At 54.3% G+C, this 17,018-nt stretch overlaps 1 protein-coding gene across 6 annotated transcripts; it reads right to left on the bottom strand.

The window, feature by feature from the left end:
* Nucleotides 1-3,811: 3,811 nt before the first annotated feature.
* Nucleotides 3,812-16,330, bottom strand: USB1 (U6 snRNA biogenesis phosphodiesterase 1). 6 transcript variants are annotated; one of them, XM_075008719.1, is made up of 7 exons: nt 15,958-16,330; nt 11,040-11,198; nt 8,086-8,211; nt 7,465-7,518; nt 6,508-6,613; nt 5,428-5,511; nt 3,812-5,192 (listed from the first exon to the last, which is right to left on the bottom strand). In XM_075008719.1, the coding sequence occupies exons 1-7, from the start codon at nt 16,065-16,067 to the stop codon at nt 5,088-5,090; spliced, it is 744 nt and encodes a 247-aa protein (XP_074864820.1). In that variant the 5' UTR covers nt 16,068-16,330; the 3' UTR covers nt 3,812-5,087. The 6 variants fall into 6 exon arrangements, 5 of the variants coding, with proteins under 5 accessions (XP_074864820.1, XP_074864822.1, XP_074864823.1 ...); XM_075008721.1 differs by lacking the exon at nt 8,086-8,211 and adding an exon at nt 8,212-8,269 and having other exon boundaries at nt 11,044-11,198; XM_075008722.1 differs by having other exon boundaries at nt 8,086-8,269; nt 11,061-11,198.
* Between the last annotated feature and the right edge of the window lie 688 nt (nt 16,331-17,018).

Here is a 17,018-nt window from a genome sequence, read left to right as displayed (position 1 = left end):
CTAGCCCCTGGAGCCATCTCCCAGCAGCGTGTTACACTACTTACGTCCCTAGCATAACTGCTCTGGAGCCTCCAGGGCTGAGGGTTGCCTTGCTAGATCCTCTGTTCCACAAAAGCTCCCCCCAGCAACACCTGGATCCCCCCTTTGACCTCACAAAGCACAGGGAGAGAATGCCGATCTATCCCAAGTGGGGGCAGGCAGCGTGCCCTCTAACCCCGCCCATCCATGTACGGGATAAATTTTATTATGCGCACCAAGCATGGAAGAGGTGCACCACCAGAAGAAACACACGCTGCTGGCTGTGGGTGCTCTGCTATCTGAATCTCTCCTGGGCGGCTGGCCAAGCGCTCAGCTTACGGGGAACTCTGGGGAAGGGGCATCTGACAATAAAAGGAGCTGTCTGGGGGAAAAGGGCACTCAGCTTGTTGCATGCTAGAGCCCAAAGACAGGGGAGTTGTCACATTCGGAGCCTGTCCGCTGCAGCTAGAGGTACTGACAGTACAAGGTGAGCCCCTGCTCAGCTCCGCACATCCCACAGCCAGGGCCGGACTCACACCGGCGTCTAAATCCAGAGCATCGTCACGGACATCTCTCCGTAGCGTGTGCGGGAGAGCTGGCAATGCTTCCGTTGCACCGGCAGGAGCTGCTCTGCCAAACTCACCCCTCCCACCCTGCCCCTCCGCTGGAGAGCAGAGCAATCAGACAGGGAGTGGTGCCTTCTGCTGGCTCCAGCCCGGTGCTCTAATTAAACAGCTCTGTTTCTCCAGCTGCCACATGCACTAACGAGGCTGGTGCAGACACAGAGCCAGGTTCATTCACCCTCCCTTAGCATCCAGGAGCGGCTAGGAGGGAAAGACCTCAGCGTTCGCCAGGCTGGGGAGGGGAGCTGCCCCAGCCCTGCAGGCCTAGGACAATCTGGACAGGCTGAACCTCTCTAATCCACAACTCTCTCATCCAGCAACACCTGTAATCCGGCATGAATTTAGTTAGCTGGGCGGCTGCTTATCATGGTTATGGCCAAGTTTCCCGTGGTCCCATAAAGTTTGTTTCCAGCCCCCAGTCCTGGCTCTGTGTTCTGTGCTGCTATTTAGCTGTCATTTACCCCAATGGCCTTATCCACAAAAGCGCACGACTTAGTACCTAACATTTTTTAGTCTTTACGGTACTACAGGACTGCTTGCTTGCTTCTAACAGCTCAGGAAGCAGTGGAAGTGTGGGTAATGCTGCTAGACAACATTGACCTCCTGTTGACTAGCAAATTCTCACATCTGGCACCGGTCAGGCCCTGAGGTGCCAGATTAGAGAGGTTCAACCTGTGGTAGCTCTGGAGCATCTGGAAAGGCTCTAAATGAGGGACATGCTTATTGCACGAGCCCAACCTGATTTCATGGTCTGATCCTGTGATGCATCAGGTCATTCAGCTGGCTGGACTGGGCCAATTTGCCGGAGCCTATCCGAACGACACGGCTGTACCCTCTGATCCATGGGCAGAACTCCTAGAGCACCTCCGAGCTGTCTTCCAGCAAATAAAGGAGGAAGGGCTGACTGTTAAGGCTAAAAAAAATGTCAGATTGGCCTAAACAGGGCGTCTTACCTTGGACACCAGGTGGGCCAAGGAACTATCAACCCCCTATGGGCAAAAGTGGAGCCTCTTCACAACTGGCCAATCCCTAAGTCCATTCCCACGATGAAGGCCAGAAGGACCCAGCTGATTATCTCATCTGATCTCCAGTATTTCGCAGGCCACCAACCTACACAATAAGCAAGAGGAGGCCGTTCTGATCTCTGGACTCCTGCACCAGGCCAGCTCTCCCCACCCAACACAGGCCTCTGATCTGTCATACCCAGAGGGCTCTATCCACTCAGCTGGCAGTACAGCTTCCATCCCCGCTCCCGACAGCAGAGAGCTTTGCTGTCCCCCCTCCGGCCCCGCCTATGCTGCAGCCGGGCCTTTGCAGCCCTCGGCTGGCTTGGTGACAACACCACGCAGGAGCACGGCATGGACCAAGGGCAGCTTTTCTCACAAATGACCTTGTGATAACCGCCACGGGTGCGCAGCCGCAGCGAGCACCCTGCCGCCCACCTGGGTTGATGCTGGTGCATGCTGGGGAAGCCAGGCCAGTTGTCCCGTAGCACCTTATCCAGGCAGACACGCACAGACCGGCATCCGTGGAGCAACGACCTCTGGGATGTCCTAACCCCCAGAGAGCTGTGAGAACAGAGAAGCGGCCAATCCATTTCCAGGGACACCGTCAGGGAATCGTGCTTCTCTTGCAAACGCAGCACAGCAAAGCACCACGTGCTGACTTTGGCCTCTGACCAGACGCTGCCATGGTTACAATTCAGTATTAGCTCCCTGCACCAGCAGGGACAAAGCGTGAGTAAAGCTGACCGGGGTACCTCGTTTGGGGGTGACTGCAGAGCTGCCGTCTCCCTGGAAGTCAGTGAGTCTCCGTAACTTGAGACTATTGCTCCTTGTTCTGCCATCCCTCTCCACTGAGATCAGCCTATCTCCATCCTCTCTAGACACCCCTTCAGGGAGCTGAAGGCTGCTATCAAATCACCCCTCAGTCCTCTCTTCTGCAAACTAAACAAGCCCAAATCCCTCAGCCTCTCCTCATAGGTCTTGTGCTCCAGCCCTCACATCACTTTCATTGCCCTCTGCTGAACCCTCTCCAATGCATCCGCATTCTCTCTATCCTAGAAAGTCCACAACTGGACGCACCATTCCAGATGTGGCCTCACCAGAGCCGAGTAGAGGGGAATAACAACTTCTCTAGATCTGCTGGAAATGCTCCTCCTAATGCACCCCACTATGCCATTAGCCTTCTTGGCTACAAGGGCACACTGCTGACTCCTATCCAGCCTCTCATCCGCTGTAATCCCTGGGTCCTTTTCTGCTCCACTGCTACTTAGCCAGTTGGTCCCCAGCCTGTAACAGTGCTTGGGATTTTTCCATCCCAAGTGCAGGACTTTGCATTTGCTCTTGCTGAACCTCATCAGATTTCTTTTGGCCCAATCCTCCTATTTATCTAGGTCACTCTGGACCCTATCCCCACCCTCCAGTGTATCTGCCTGTCCCTCTAGCTGAGTGTCATCTGCCGATCTGCTGCGGGTACAATCCATCCCCTCCAAAGGCAGGCCATAGAGATGTACAAAGTGCTTCCTCCAACACCAAGGCAATCACAGTTGGGTGCTGCCCATCTCTCCTGCCTCCTTCCTGACCAGGGTGAATGGTTACCACCCACCCCTCGGTCATAACCTGCAATGCAGTCATGTATCATTGTGCAAGCCACACACGTGTGGACAGAGTGTCAGACTGTGAGCATAGGTAGATGCCACCAGATCCTCACCAGCAGGGCTACACAAATACCCATCCCAAGAGCACAACAAAGGGTGTTTCCCTCTCAAGATAGTTGGTACAAACCTGCCCTGCACCCCTAAAACGGCTACCAAACCTTCCCCTCTTGTGACAAGACCTGCGGCTCCAGAATCGGGCTGATCAGCCATAAACAGACTCACAAATCATGAAGACGTCCTACTCGTCATCGACTGACTGCCAAGAGAAGATAACTGCATGCTTGGGGTGGTCAAATACTGGCCCCCTAGAGTCAAAATTTCATTGGTCCCCAAGATCTTTCTCATAAGCATGATGGACCGCACAGAAGTAACTCAGTGCGAGGCACGAGCGATCTCTGACAGAACCGAGCTCTCCAGGCAGTTGGGTTCCAGGCTTGGAAAAGAAAAATGATTGCATGCAAGAACAATTAGACATCAGCCTGTGTGCAAACACAGGTCCCGGGGCAAGAAGAGGAGAAAAGAGGGTTTTATTTACACATATTTTTAAACAGTCAATTTCATCTTCTGACCCCTCCAGCGCCGACCCCCGGGGGGGAGTCCATCAAGAGATATCGGAGGTAAAGAAGTGGATAAGCACAGCGAGATTAAGCAGCACCGAATCCCTGTGACACTGGTCTCTCTCTCTCAGGGCCATATTGGCTGGTGATCTCATCACCCTCCTGAGATGGAACTGGAAGAAAGGGGCACTCCATGGGCAGAATCGCCTCTGAAGCCAGTGGGCGCGGCAGGCACAGGGAACCTGGCCTTACATGGCCAGGAGATACCAGGAAAACAGCTTGATGGTGACTAGAACCCAGGGTTGGAGCGGCCCCGGCCCCGCCTGCGACGGAGACAGATGTTCTTGGCTGGCCCAGATTGAGGTACCCAGCGGCTGGTCATTCTGCACTCGGGCATGACAAAGCCCCGCCGGATGCCCTTGTGGCCTGTTCGCTCTGTCAAGCCGGCACTGCCCTCTGCTGGGCGTTCGGCAGCAGGACAAAGCTGCTACGCCTGGGCAAAAAAGAGTCGGACTTTTAACGTTCTCTTAAAAACGGGTGCCCTGCTGGGGATCTCTGGGCAGGGAAACGGTACAGTGGGCCATGAATGAAGGGATAGAGCAGGGGGTTGGGGTCTGGAAAGGGGATCAGGGTAGGGGGTTTTCCTTGCAGGGGGTGACGAGGGGGTTCAGGATGCAGGCTCTGTCCAGGCACCACTAAACCTGGCAGCTCCCAGTAAGCAGCACAGCAGGTCAGAGGCAGGCTCCTCTCCTGGGGATGGTCGACGAATCCAGCAGCGGCTTCTGGAGGAGGAGCAGGGGCGGGCAGCTCTGCACTGCTCTCACTTGCGAGCACCACCACCGCAGCATCCATTGGCCGCTGTTCTCCGCTCCTGGCCAATGGGAAGCACGGGGATGGCAGCGGCCAGTGAGAGCAGCGCGCGGCGCCCTCTGTCCTGCCTCTCCGGGGCTGCAGGCAGGCGCTGGCTGCTTCGGGGAGCCTGCCTTACCCCACTGCCTGGCTGGACTGGCAGCCAGCCTAGAACTGTCTGTGCCGTCGGCAGCCTGTGCGCACAGCCCCTGAACAGCCTCAGCTACGCACACCTCGAGGGCCAGCGGCTTCAGACAGAAGCAGCCTGGCTTGAGGCTGCAAATCTCCCACAGCTGATCAGCTGAGAACAACCGGGCACCTGGGTGAAACTTCACTTGTGAGCAGTCGTCCGGGCTGCTGGAGCAGGCGGCTCCCAGTCTTCTACCTCAAGGGGAAGGAGAAGACCTTGTTCCCACATTTGCAGCGGATCTGCTCCCAGTGGAACCGCAGCAGGGAGGCAGAGTCCTCAAAGCCATCCACAAGCTCCTGGAAAACACACCCGGGGCCCCTAAGGAGGCTGCCAGCGGATTGGGCCGCTCCCAGCATGCAGACGAGGCAATGGTAAGAGCTGGACATCCTCTGGGTCTGACAGTGCAGGTATGTGGCTGGGAGGGGACCCGAATCCCTCCCCATCCCCGGAGGCACCTGGGCTGGGGTGTTACCTGCATTCCCCTCTCCCCATCACCACCCTCCCCTTGGAAACACTTGCCCAGGGAGATACCTGCAGCTCCTGGAGACACTGTCCCTCCAGCTTGTCGCTCGCGTCTCCCACGCACCAGGCTAGGCTGATATGGAAGGAGGGGTTCTGCACAGAGACAGACAGAAGCTCAGAACAACAGACCAGCACAAGGGGGCAGCAAAGTCTGAGGGTTAGCGCAACGCAACCCTGCGGGGTCCCACCACCCAGATGGCCATGAGCTCTACAGGCTGGAAGCCCCACAACTCTCTGAAACAGGGAAGCGTCTGATGAGGGCTCAGCACAGGTCAGTGTGAGGGGTGGGATTAGATGCCACGAATCCTGGTGCCCTGCCTGCCTCTGGTATCCACTGCAAAGGCTGCCTGTCTAACTGAGGTTAGGCACCCATGAAAGACACTGGCCTGGCAGCTGTTCACAGCTAGGGGTCACGGCGGCCCCAACTCCCTGCACAGTGCCCTGACAACGAGCCTCACGCCTGACATTCAGCAGTCCCGACTTCTCGGCATTACAGTAGGGCCTCAACGTTCGTGAGAGTTCCGTGTTGAGAACCCTCGTGAGTGTTCAATTTTGCCAACATGGCAGCCCCGGCTGCCGGCACTCCCTGCCTGGGGTCCCAGGGAAGCAGCGGCTGCTGGCAGTCCTGCCCCAGAGGCCTGGGAAAGTGGTTGCTCGCAAATAATTGAATTTGCGAACTTTAGGTTCACCCATATTGAGACCCTACTGCATTGCCCATCCGTGACTTGAGGCCCTTCATCCAGTCAGCCACTGACTGCCAGGACATGCCCTTCCCAGGACCTTGAGCGCACAGTGCTACTGTGGGCAGTAACGAACAACCAACTTGGCCACCAACGGGAAAGCAGGATAAATGAGTGACACAGGAGCAGACAAACCAGGCTCTCCCATAGAAGTGGTGGGAGTAGAAAGAGGCCAGAGCCAGGAGGCGACTTCACACTGTGATACTTGCTCCTTCTGAAGATCAGGGCTCTTCTGAACGTGCTCCACCTGCCTCCGTATTGAAGCCAGGGGAGCAGCTCAGAGCCCCGGCCTTCCCTTGAGGTTTTGGAGAGGCAGAGGAGGGGGAGAGGACAAGAGATGAGCCATTACTTTGTAGAACGCTGGGAGGTCAAACTCCTCCATGACTTTATCCACCTCTGAAACCAGCTCCAGCAACTGAGAATGGCCAGACGAGACCTCCAGGCCCACAAAGGTCCTGCACAAAGACAGGGAGAAAGGTTGAGCTCAGGAAGATCCTCCAAACAAACTTCTGTCCTAGTGGAAGACCAGTGTTAATGCCCTATGCCAATGTCCCCTATGAATCTGCAGGTTGTTATGGGCAACCAAGTCCCCATCCTTTCGTACTGACATATATCAGACCTAGGGGAAAAAAAAAAGTAACGCAACTCTCCTAAACTCCACCCGCATCCAAAGCTTTGTCCGTGCATGACACCAACACAAGCCAACACTCACAGCGGGGTCGGCCTCTCCTTCTGACTCTTGTACTTTGTTCAGCAGTGAAAGAAGTAACACGCTCAACGTTCTCAATCAGCATTGTTTGCTGTAGAGTTAACACTCCACTGGGGCAGCTCTTACTTCTGTTAGGGCTATTGCTTCCGGCTGTCTGCGGACTCAGGCAGATGTTGCTGCATTGGTTACACCCAGGTCACCTTTGTGGCTAAACGGGCTAGAGACAATTTTTTTTTTTTAAATGAAAGCTGAGGGTCCTGGAGTGCCAGGTGAAACCACCAAGGAAAAGTACCAGCTCAATGCGTTGCCACGGACTGGCTCTGGCAGAGGACTGGATTTGTCGATATATTTTGGGTTGCTGGTGGTTGCAGCCCAGGATCGAAATCAACCCATCCTGGACCACACCTGGCACTGGGAGGGCAGCTCTGAAAACAAAGAGCCGCAGGTTCTTGAGACCAAGGGATATGGCACGTGTCCATCACGTTGCTTGGCATCAATCGGGGGTCTGTGTATAGCAGAAGACACTCCCCATCCGCCCCTCCTCGTGCCAGCTTTCCCCTACTCTCTAAAAGGCTGGCTGCCGTACTACTCACTCACCTGGTTTTGTGCTGGTTGGTATACACCTTAACTTGGCTGGCTGTACAGAAGAACCTGAAAGACGGGAAAGAGACAAAGGAGGAGGAGATGCAGGGTGCCTGCAGCTGGGTTTCCCTCTTGCCTGGGCAAAGGTCTGTTTCTATCAAAGGTGAATCAGTCCATAGTGAATATCCTTGGGCTTGGGTCGCTTACTGCCCTTGTCATGTGTCCTCTGCTATGCATTTCCTGAGCTGAGCCCTCAAAACAGCCTAGGCAGGCTGTAAGCACTGAACTCACAAGAGAGCTTTGGTAAGAGATTTACCAGACAGTAAACACCATCACTGCTCCTGATCCCAGAGATCCCTGTGCTGCAGCAGGGCATGCGGGTCACTGGCCCCTTGGGCAGCGCTAGATTCTGCACCCAGTGAAATCCAAGGGAAAACTGATTTCAATGGGGCAGCCTCTAGCATAGGGCTCTTGAGAGCAGGCACAGGATTAACTAGGACCCAAAGCACATTGGGGGGTGGGGCGCATCACCGGGGGGGGGGGTGGTCACAGAACCAGAGCAGGGTGGGACGTTAGGAACAGCTGGAGTGACCCAAGGGGCGAGGCACATGCGGAGCATGGGTTCTAGGGAGCTACCTGCAGAAGGCAGCAGAGCGTTCCTTGAGGCATTGGACCAAGGGGTTTATCCAGTGATAGCGCAGCACAACGCTTTGCGAGAGGCTGAGGTGGAACTCCTCCATGGCCGTGAGCGACACTGCATACCTGCGGGAGTGGCAAACAAGGAGATCCAGCAACTCCAGCAGCTCCTCCTGGATTTTGCCTGTCGGGGAAACGAGTCGCCGGATTAAGGCCCGACCCTCCCTCACAGCACCTGCCCCGTGCAGGGTCGATCTCTCGGTCCAAGGACGTGGCACAAAGCGGGGGCAACCCCTGGATTCCACTACCCATTACACAAGCTCAGGAAACCTCAGATCACCCCTGCAAAAATGAAGGCTATTATTATCCTTATAGTCCGGGAGGTAACTATAATTTGAATCTCTCTGCTCCAGCACTCGCTCATCCAGCAACATCTGTAATCCGGCCTGATCTTAGTTGGTTCGACGACCATTCATCATGGGCATGGCAAAGATTCCTGTGGTTCCGTAAAGTTTGTTTCCAGCTGCTAGTCCTGGCTCTCAGTGTTCTGGGCTGTTATTTAGCTGTAATTTACCCTCTAAATGTCTTCTAAGAGCCCAGCAAGCAATGGAAGCGTGGGTAATGCTGCTAGACAATATTGACCTCCCGTGGTACAGCAAATTCTTTCATCCGGCACCCGTCAGGTCCTGAGGGTGCCAGAGTAGAGAGGTATCGAAGGGGGAGCCCTGTTAGTCTGTATCCGCACAAACAATGAGAAATCCTGTGGCACCTTATAGGCTAACAGATTTATTGGAGCATAAGCTTTCGTGGGCCAAGTGGGTCTTTGCACCATGAAAGCTTATGCTCTAACAAAATCTGTTCGTCTATAAGGCGCCCCAGGATTTCTCATTGTTTAGACTAGAGAGGTTCAACCTGTAACAGGCACAAACTTGGGAATCAAACCAGTGAGTCCCGATCGCCAGCCTGCAGCTCTAACCCCTATACGGTACTGCCTCCATGCAGCAACCACTTCCTTATTTTAGAAAGGTAACAAGCACCATAACGTTGACATGGTCTTCTCCCTAAGGCAGCTGCAGGAGAAGTGCAGGGAGCAGAGAAAGCCACTCTACGTAGCCTTCATCAACTTGACCAAGGCTTTTGACTTGGTCAGCAGGGATGGTCTGTTCAAACTGCTCCACAAGATAGGCTGTCCTCCACGGTTACTCAAGATGATCCAGTCGTTCCACGAAAACATGAGAGGAACCATCCAATATGACGGCGCATTATCGGATGCTTTCAGAATCAGGAGCGGAGTCAAACAAGGATGCGTGCTTGCTCCGACATTGTTTGGGATCTTCTTCGCACTCCTCCTGAAGCACGCCTTTGGATCTTCAACAGAGGGCATCTTGCTGCACACAAGATCTGATGGGAAACTGTTTAACCTTGCAAGGCTGAAAGCTAAGTCTAAGGTGCGAGAAGTCCTCATCAGAGACATGCTGTTCGCAGACGATGCTGCTGTAGTGTCTCACACAGAAGACCAGCTTCAAAAACTGCTGGATCCGTTCTCCAAAGCGTGCAAGGACTTTGGGCTTACCATCAGCCTAAAGAAGACGAACGTACTCGGTCAGGATGTTGCTGAATCCCCATCAATCAGCATTGACAACTATACGTTAGAGGTTGTCCACGAGTTCGTTTACCTCGGGTCCACCATCACTGACACCCTGTCGTTGGACACTGAGCTAAATAGGAGGATCGGAAAAGCGGCCACAACTCTGTTCAGACTCAGCAAGAGAGTGTGGAATAACAACAAGCTGTACACTCACACCAAAATGCAAGTCTACAGAGCCTGCATCCTCAGCACCCTCCTTTATGGCAGCGAGACTTGGACGCTGTACGCCCGCCAGGAAAAGAGGCTGAACGTCTTCCACTTGCGCTGCCTCAGGCGCATGCTTGGAATATCATGGAAGGACAGAGTTACCAACACTGCCGACCTCGAGCAAGCTGGAATCCCAACCATGCACACCCTCCTCAGGCAGCGTCGACTCCACTGCCTTGGCCACGTCCACAGGATGAACGATGGAAGGATTCCAAAAGACATCCTGTATGGTGAGCTAGCCTCTGGCAAAAGACCTCCCGGACGCCCCCAGTTGCGTTACAAAGATGTCTGCAAGAGAGACCTCAGAGAGGTAGACGTCGAGCTGGACAACTGGGAAGAACTAGGAGACGACCGCAGCAGATGGAGGCAGGGGTTACACAAGGGTCTTCAGAAGGGCGAGTTGAAGATCAGACAGCTAGCAGAGGAGAAGCGAGCGCACAGAAAGCACAGTAAGGACTTGCCAGACACCCACTACATCTGCAAGAGATGCAGCAAGGACTGTCACTCTCGTGTGGGTCTTTATAGTCACAATAGACGCTGTAAATGAAGTCCTCAGTTGAAACTTTAAAGGGCGCGATCCATAGTCTATGCAGACTGAAGGATGCCTACTACTAACAAGCACCAACCTAGTTATTGCCCCACTGCAGACCTGGCAGAATACACAGCAAAGGGGAGATGGGATATATATACACACTTCCCTTTTGAGTCCTGGCGCTAACTGGAGGTCTCCTACCTGCTCTGCTGGAATGGACAGAACATCAGGCTGTGCCAGATCTAACAGGAAAGTGCATTTACAGAGCACACCAATGGACAGCAACTGGCACTGGGAGAGGTGTCTGAGCCCAGCATGGGGAAGACAAATGAAGGTATCACTAAGGGCTGGGCTCTCCATCAGTTTGCAGAGATAGGTGAGCACCAGATTTGCTCCAGGGGTGATAGAGGTGGCTCTACAAATCGGGGTTTAGCCCCCCTGCTGCTGGGGACATGGAAGACACCACACTCAGGAGCCACTGGTACAGAGAGCTCCTTCCCTGCGCTCACACTTCTTCCCCTGCTCCAGAAGTCTCTGTCGTACCAGAGGGGACAGGGCTGAAGTTACCTACACGGCAGGTAGACGTACGTTGCCCAGTTGCCCCGCTCATGGGGAAAGTTGCGCACTCGTCCGCCATGCTTGGTGCTGTCGTCTGTGACCTCCTCTTCTTGGTCTCTGAACATGTTTAACACGCTGTCCGGCACAGGGAGGCGAGGAGCGTGCATGCTGCAGGAAAGGAGGAAGGGAGGAAAGACGAAATGAGCATGCATTGCTACCCTCAGAGACAAGTGTCCTTGGCTAGATGCATCCCTAACAGCTGCTGCTTCTTCCCCATTTGCACAGACGTGTTCTAGCACAGGGGTGAACAAACTTTTTACACTGGGCCCCACTTTTCCTCCCTGCAGTTAATTTGGTGAAGTGGATCTGACCCATGAAAGCTCATCACCTAATAAATCATAGAATCATAGAATACTAGGACTGGAAGGGACCTCGAGAGGCCATCGAGTCCAGCCCCCTGCCCCAATGGCAGGACCAAGTACTGTCTAAACCACCCCTGATAGACCTATCTATCTAACCTGTTCTTAAATATCTCCAGCGATGGAGATTCCACAACCTTCCCAGGCAATTTATTCCACTGTTTGACCACCCTGCCAGTCAGGAACTTTTTTCTAATGTCCAACCTAAACCTCCCTTGCTGCAGTTTAAGTCCATTGTCTCTTGTTTTATCCTCAGAGGCCAAGAAGAACAAGTTTTCTCCCTCCTCCTTATGACACCCTTTTAGATACCTGAAAACTGCTACCATGTCTCCCCTCAATCTTCTCTTTTCCAAACTAAACAAGCCCGATTCTTTCAGCCTTTCTTCATAGGTCACATTCTCTAGACCTTTAATCAATCTTGTTGCTCTTTTCTGGACCCTCTCTAATTTCTCCACATCTTTCTTGAACTGCGTGCGGTGCCCAGAACTGGAAACGATACTCCAGCTCAGGCCTAACCAGCGCAGAGTAGAGCAGAAGAATGACTTCTCGTGTCTTGTTCACAACACACCTGTTAATGCATCATGTTGCATAATGAATCACGTTTGCTTTTTTTGCAACAGCATCACACTCTTGACTCACATTTAGCTTGTGGTGCACAATAAGCCCTTGATCCCTTTCTGCTGTAGTAATTCCTAGACAGTCTCTCCCCATTCTGTATGTGTGAAACTGATTGTTCCTTCCCAAGTGGAGCACTTTGCATGTGTCCTTATTAAACTTCATCCTGTTTACCTCAGACCATTTCTCCAATTTATCCAGATCATTTTGAATTATGACCCTCTCCTACAGAGCAGTTGCATCCCCTCCCAGCTTGGTATCATCTGCAAACTCAATAAGCGTACTTTCTATGCCAATATCTAAATCATTGATGAAGATATTGAAAAGAACCGGTCCTAACACAGACCCCTGCGGAACCCCACTTGTTATACTTTTCCAGCAGGATTGAGAACCATTAAGAACTACTCTCTGAGTACGGTTATCCAGCCAGTTATGCACCCACCTTATAGTAGCCTCATCTAAATTGTATTTGCCTAGTTTTTTTTTTATAAGAATATCATGCACTACCATAGCAAATGCTTTACTAAAGTCTAGGTATACCACATCTACCACTTCTCCCCTATCCACAAGGCTCGTTATCCTATCAAAGAAAGCTATCAGATTAGTTTGACGTGATTTGTTCTTTACAAATCCATGCTGGCTGTTCCCTATCACCTTACCACCTTCCAAGTGCTTGCAGATGATTTCTTTAATTACCTGCTCCATTATCTTTCCTGGCACTGAAGTTAAGCTGACTGGCCTGTAGTTTCCTGGGTTATTCTTATTCCCCTTTTTATAGATGGGCACTATATTTGCCCTTTTCCAGTCTTCTGGAATCTCTCCTGTCTCCCATGATTTTCCAAAGATGATAGATAAAGGCTCAGATGCCTCCTCTATCAGCTCCTTGAGTATTCTAGGATGCATTTCATCAATCCCTGGTGACTTGCAGACACCTGATTTTCCTAAGTGAGTTTTAACTTGTTCTTCTTTTATTTCAACTTCTAACCCTACCCCTTTCCCACTAGCATTCACTATGTTGGGCATTCCTTCATCAGACTTCTCAGTGAAGACTGAAACAAAGAAGTCATTAAGCATCTCTGCCATTTCCAAGTTCCCTGTTACTGTTTCTCCTTCCTCACTGAGTCCTACCCAGTTCCTGGTCTTCCTCTTGCTTCTAATATATTTATAAAAAGCCTTCTTGTTTCCCTTTATACCTGTAGCTAGTTCGAGCTCATTTTGCGCCTTAGCCCCTCTAATCTCGCTCCTGCATTCCTGTATTGTTTGCCTATATTCATCCTTTATAATTTGTCCTTGCTTCCATTTTTTATACGATTCCTTTTTTATTTTGAGATCATGCAAGATCTCCTGGTTGAGCCAAGGTGGTCTTTTGCCATATTTTCTATCTTTCCTACGCAGCGGGATAGCTTGCTTTTGGGCCGTTAATAATGTCCCTTTGAAAAACTGCCAACTCTCCTCAGCTGTTTTTCCCCTCAGTTTGGCTTCCCATGGGACCTTACCTACCAGCTGAGTTTACCAAAATCTGCCCTCCTGAAATCTATTACCTCTATTTTGCCACTTTCCCTTCTACCCTTCCTTAGAATTGTGAACTCTGTGATTTCATGATCACTTTCACCCAGGCCGCCTTCCACTTTCAAGTTCTCTACCAATTCCTCCCTATTTGTTAAAATCAAATCTTGAACAGCTTCCCCCCTGGCTTTTTTTTAATACAATTGTTAGTCTTTAAGGAGCTACAGGATTGCTTGTTTTTTGTCAAGTCAGTAAGGAGAGCTTTTATATAGGGTTCTGGAGCCAGGGAGCCATCTCCAAGTGTTACCCTGTTGAACCTGCTCACTGACCCTGAAAAGCCACTACAGTAGGTTAACGTGACTGCCACCCCCTGACAGGAGTGGGAAACAGCTCCGGTCAGGCCCAGCAGCCTGACTCTTGGCTGCCACCCCCTACAGGAGTGGTTTCCCAGTCCCCAGAGTGGCAGGGAGCTGGGAACCAGGTGGGCAGCCTGGCTTCCAGTTCCCCTCTGCTTGCAGAACTGGGAAACTGACCAGGGCAGCAGCCTTGGTCAGTTTCCTGGCTCCAAAGCCTGGAGGGGAGCTGGGAGCCAAGCTGCCCCAGGTTCCTGCTCCCCTCCACTGGCTGAAGCCAGGAAATTGACCAAGGCTGCTGCTCTGGTCAGTTTCCAGGCTATGTAAGGGGCAAGGAGCAGGGTACCAGGGAAACTGGTCAGCTCATGTCATGTCAGTTTCCCGGCTCCTGCAAGCTCAGGGGAGCAAACTCCTCCACTTGCATGAAAATTTGAGTTAGGGAAGGGTTGTGGGAGGAAGGATAGCTCAGGGGTTTGAGCATTGGCCTGCTAAACCCACGGTTGTGAGCTCAAGCCTTAAGGAGGCCAATTAGGGCAAACAGATATCAGCAATAGTGCCTGGCCCGGCTAAGAGGGCAGGGGACTGGACTAGATGACCTCCGGAGGTCCCCTCCAGCTCTAGCAGATGTGTATCTCCAATTATTAACTTGAGGGTTTACTGTACATAAACCAGCCTGCCACCTTGCAGAGATCCCCAAATAAACTGGCAAGGGGCATTACAAATGAGGGCAAAGATAGCCTGTGTTAAGAGGGAGTCCTAGCCCTAGATTAGGAGGTCCTGCAAATCAGGTCAGAGGGGAACTAGCAAGACTTCTGAAACTAAACCAGCATTTCTCAAGCTATAACTGGTGTTCCATGAACAACTCTCATGAGCCCGCAACACTTGATATCATACACCAGTGGCCTACAACCAGATAAAATGTTACTTCTTCACTGCTCTGACACCAGATCCAATTACTTCATTTTGGTGCATATGTTGCTGTTTGGCCTGACGACAATTTTTTTTTTTTAAGAAAATTTCCAGAGGTGTCCTGCACAAAAAATATTATCCTTTGGTGTTCCGCACTGGCAGAAAAGTTTAAGAAACACTGAACTAAACCACAGGAAGGTTCTCTTAGTGCACAATGAGCATCAGCAGGGGGAGCTAATAGCTACAGGGCTGGTCCTATTTGGTGGCTCAGGGCAAATAGTGGCTGCCAGGCAGGGGGTAGTGGTGGTGGTGGTGGTGGGTGCACCCTCCCAGCTGCTGTGCCCTCCCGCCAGGCCGTGCTGCATCCCCAGCCGCCCACACTGTGCCCCGGCTGCTCAGCTGCAGCCCTGCCCTTCCACTGTCCCCATGCAGCAAGCGCCTATTGGCTCCGGCCCCGCACGGGCCGCTTCATTTCAGTGTCCCCTTGAAATTGGCAGCCCCGGGTGACGGACTGGCTTGCCCGCCCTGGGACCGGCTCTGAATAGCTACTGCACTTTACACCAGCGATGGGCAACCTAGGTTAGTGAGTGGATTGTGAGCGTGGCCCTCCAGATTGCCATAACCAAGACAGACTCCTGGGCCAGGGCGGTTCTGCTAACTGCAGGTGGGTGCCTCGAATTCTCAGGGTGTGCAAACTGACCCTTCGCACTGTTGGACTGCCAGCACCCACCTCACTTCACATGCCCGGGCTTTAGGTCTGGGTCGCTTTCACAACAGCAGTCGGAAAAAAAGCGAAACCAGCCTTATCCCGAGACCCAGCGCGGGGGCGGCGGGAAAGAAAACGTCTCATGGGCCATAGGCAGAACCTTGCTGGGCTGCTGTTTGCCCACTCTGATTTCCACCCTCGCTAATTTCGCCCTGGCTGGACAAGGCCTTAGATCTGCCAGCCAGAGCCCGGGTCCAGACAGGCTGCAGCTCCCGAGCCCAGCAGGCCTGGACTAGGCTACTCTAATACCAGCTCTTCTGGGCGGTTACCCGTGTGGACAAGGCTTAGGGCGGGGCCCGGGCAGCAGCTCCAGGGGGTCCGGGAAGTCAGTCCACCGGGAAGCCCCGGGCCCAACCCACCTGGTCCGGGCGGGGCCGGCCCGGGGACTCGCCGCGGCACAGCCGGACTCATCCTCGGAGCTGCTGCTGCTGCTGCTGCTGCTGTAGGCCACCAGCCCCGCCGCGCTCATCCGCCCCGCTCGGCTCTCCGGCGCGCTCCCTGCAGCGGGCCCGTCTCCCGGCGCTGCAGCCCGGCCCCAGATCGGGGAGCGCCTCCAGGCGGGCCGGGCCGAGCCGGGAGAGGAGGCCGGAGCTCGGGCACAGCGGGGCGCTTCCGGCTGGCAGGCCGCTGCCCCGGGCCGGGACCGCGGGGTGGGTCTGCGCTTCCTAGGCGGCTCCCGGGAGCCTGGGCGCGAGCGGTCCCTGGCTCCGCGGCTGGCCAGAGGGGGGCGCTGCTCATTGCACGGGGGCGCCGCGCGCGCGCGCAAGGCGCTTCCCTTGCTGGAGACCCCTGGCGGAGGGTGACGGAGTCGCCGCCGCCGCCGGCTCCCCGCCCGGGCTCCAGCGCCTCCCGAGGTCGCGGGTTCGAGCCTGGCTGCCGGCGGTTAGGGCCCCACCTCCTGTTCGCCCCGGGGCAGCCCCCGGCCTCCCTGCCCGCTTTGCTAACCCGTGAAGGAGTGAGCTGGAACAACACCAGCCCGGCCCGGAGCGAATCCCGCCCGGCGCTCTTGTCCGGCCCCTTGCTGTGCCCGGGGGTGGGGGGATGCACCTGAGCAGGGGGTGGCGGCCCTGGCAGCCGCAGCCCGGGGGGCCCCGCGCCCTGCGGCCCTCTGGGTGCTGAACGGGTGTGGGGAGCAAGCCAGGCGGGGCAAGGACCCCGGAGCCCAGCGCTGAGCTGGGCCTGGACCGGGTGGCTCGCGCTGAGCCGGGGCTGCACCGGAAGAAGAGGGGTTGGAGGGGCTGTTCGTCCAGATACCTCCGGAGCCGCCAAACCGGGCGGCGGGGGTCTTAGTCCCCCCTGGCAAGACTTCCGCGGAGGAGTCCCTGCACCGGTCCCCGCTCCCCAGCCCCGTGGGGCAGCCGAGCGCCACCCTCCCCCCCGCGTGCCAAGGGCTCAGCGGGCCCCAGAAGTTCCCGCCGCG

The sequence above is a fragment of the Carettochelys insculpta genome, chromosome 14, assembly GCF_033958435.1.
Source record: "Carettochelys insculpta isolate YL-2023 chromosome 14, ASM3395843v1, whole genome shotgun sequence".
Lineage (NCBI taxonomy): Eukaryota > Metazoa > Chordata > Testudines > Carettochelyidae > Carettochelys > Carettochelys insculpta.
The sequence above is the reverse complement of the archived record's forward strand: the minus strand, read 5'-3'. Positions and strand labels throughout refer to the sequence as shown.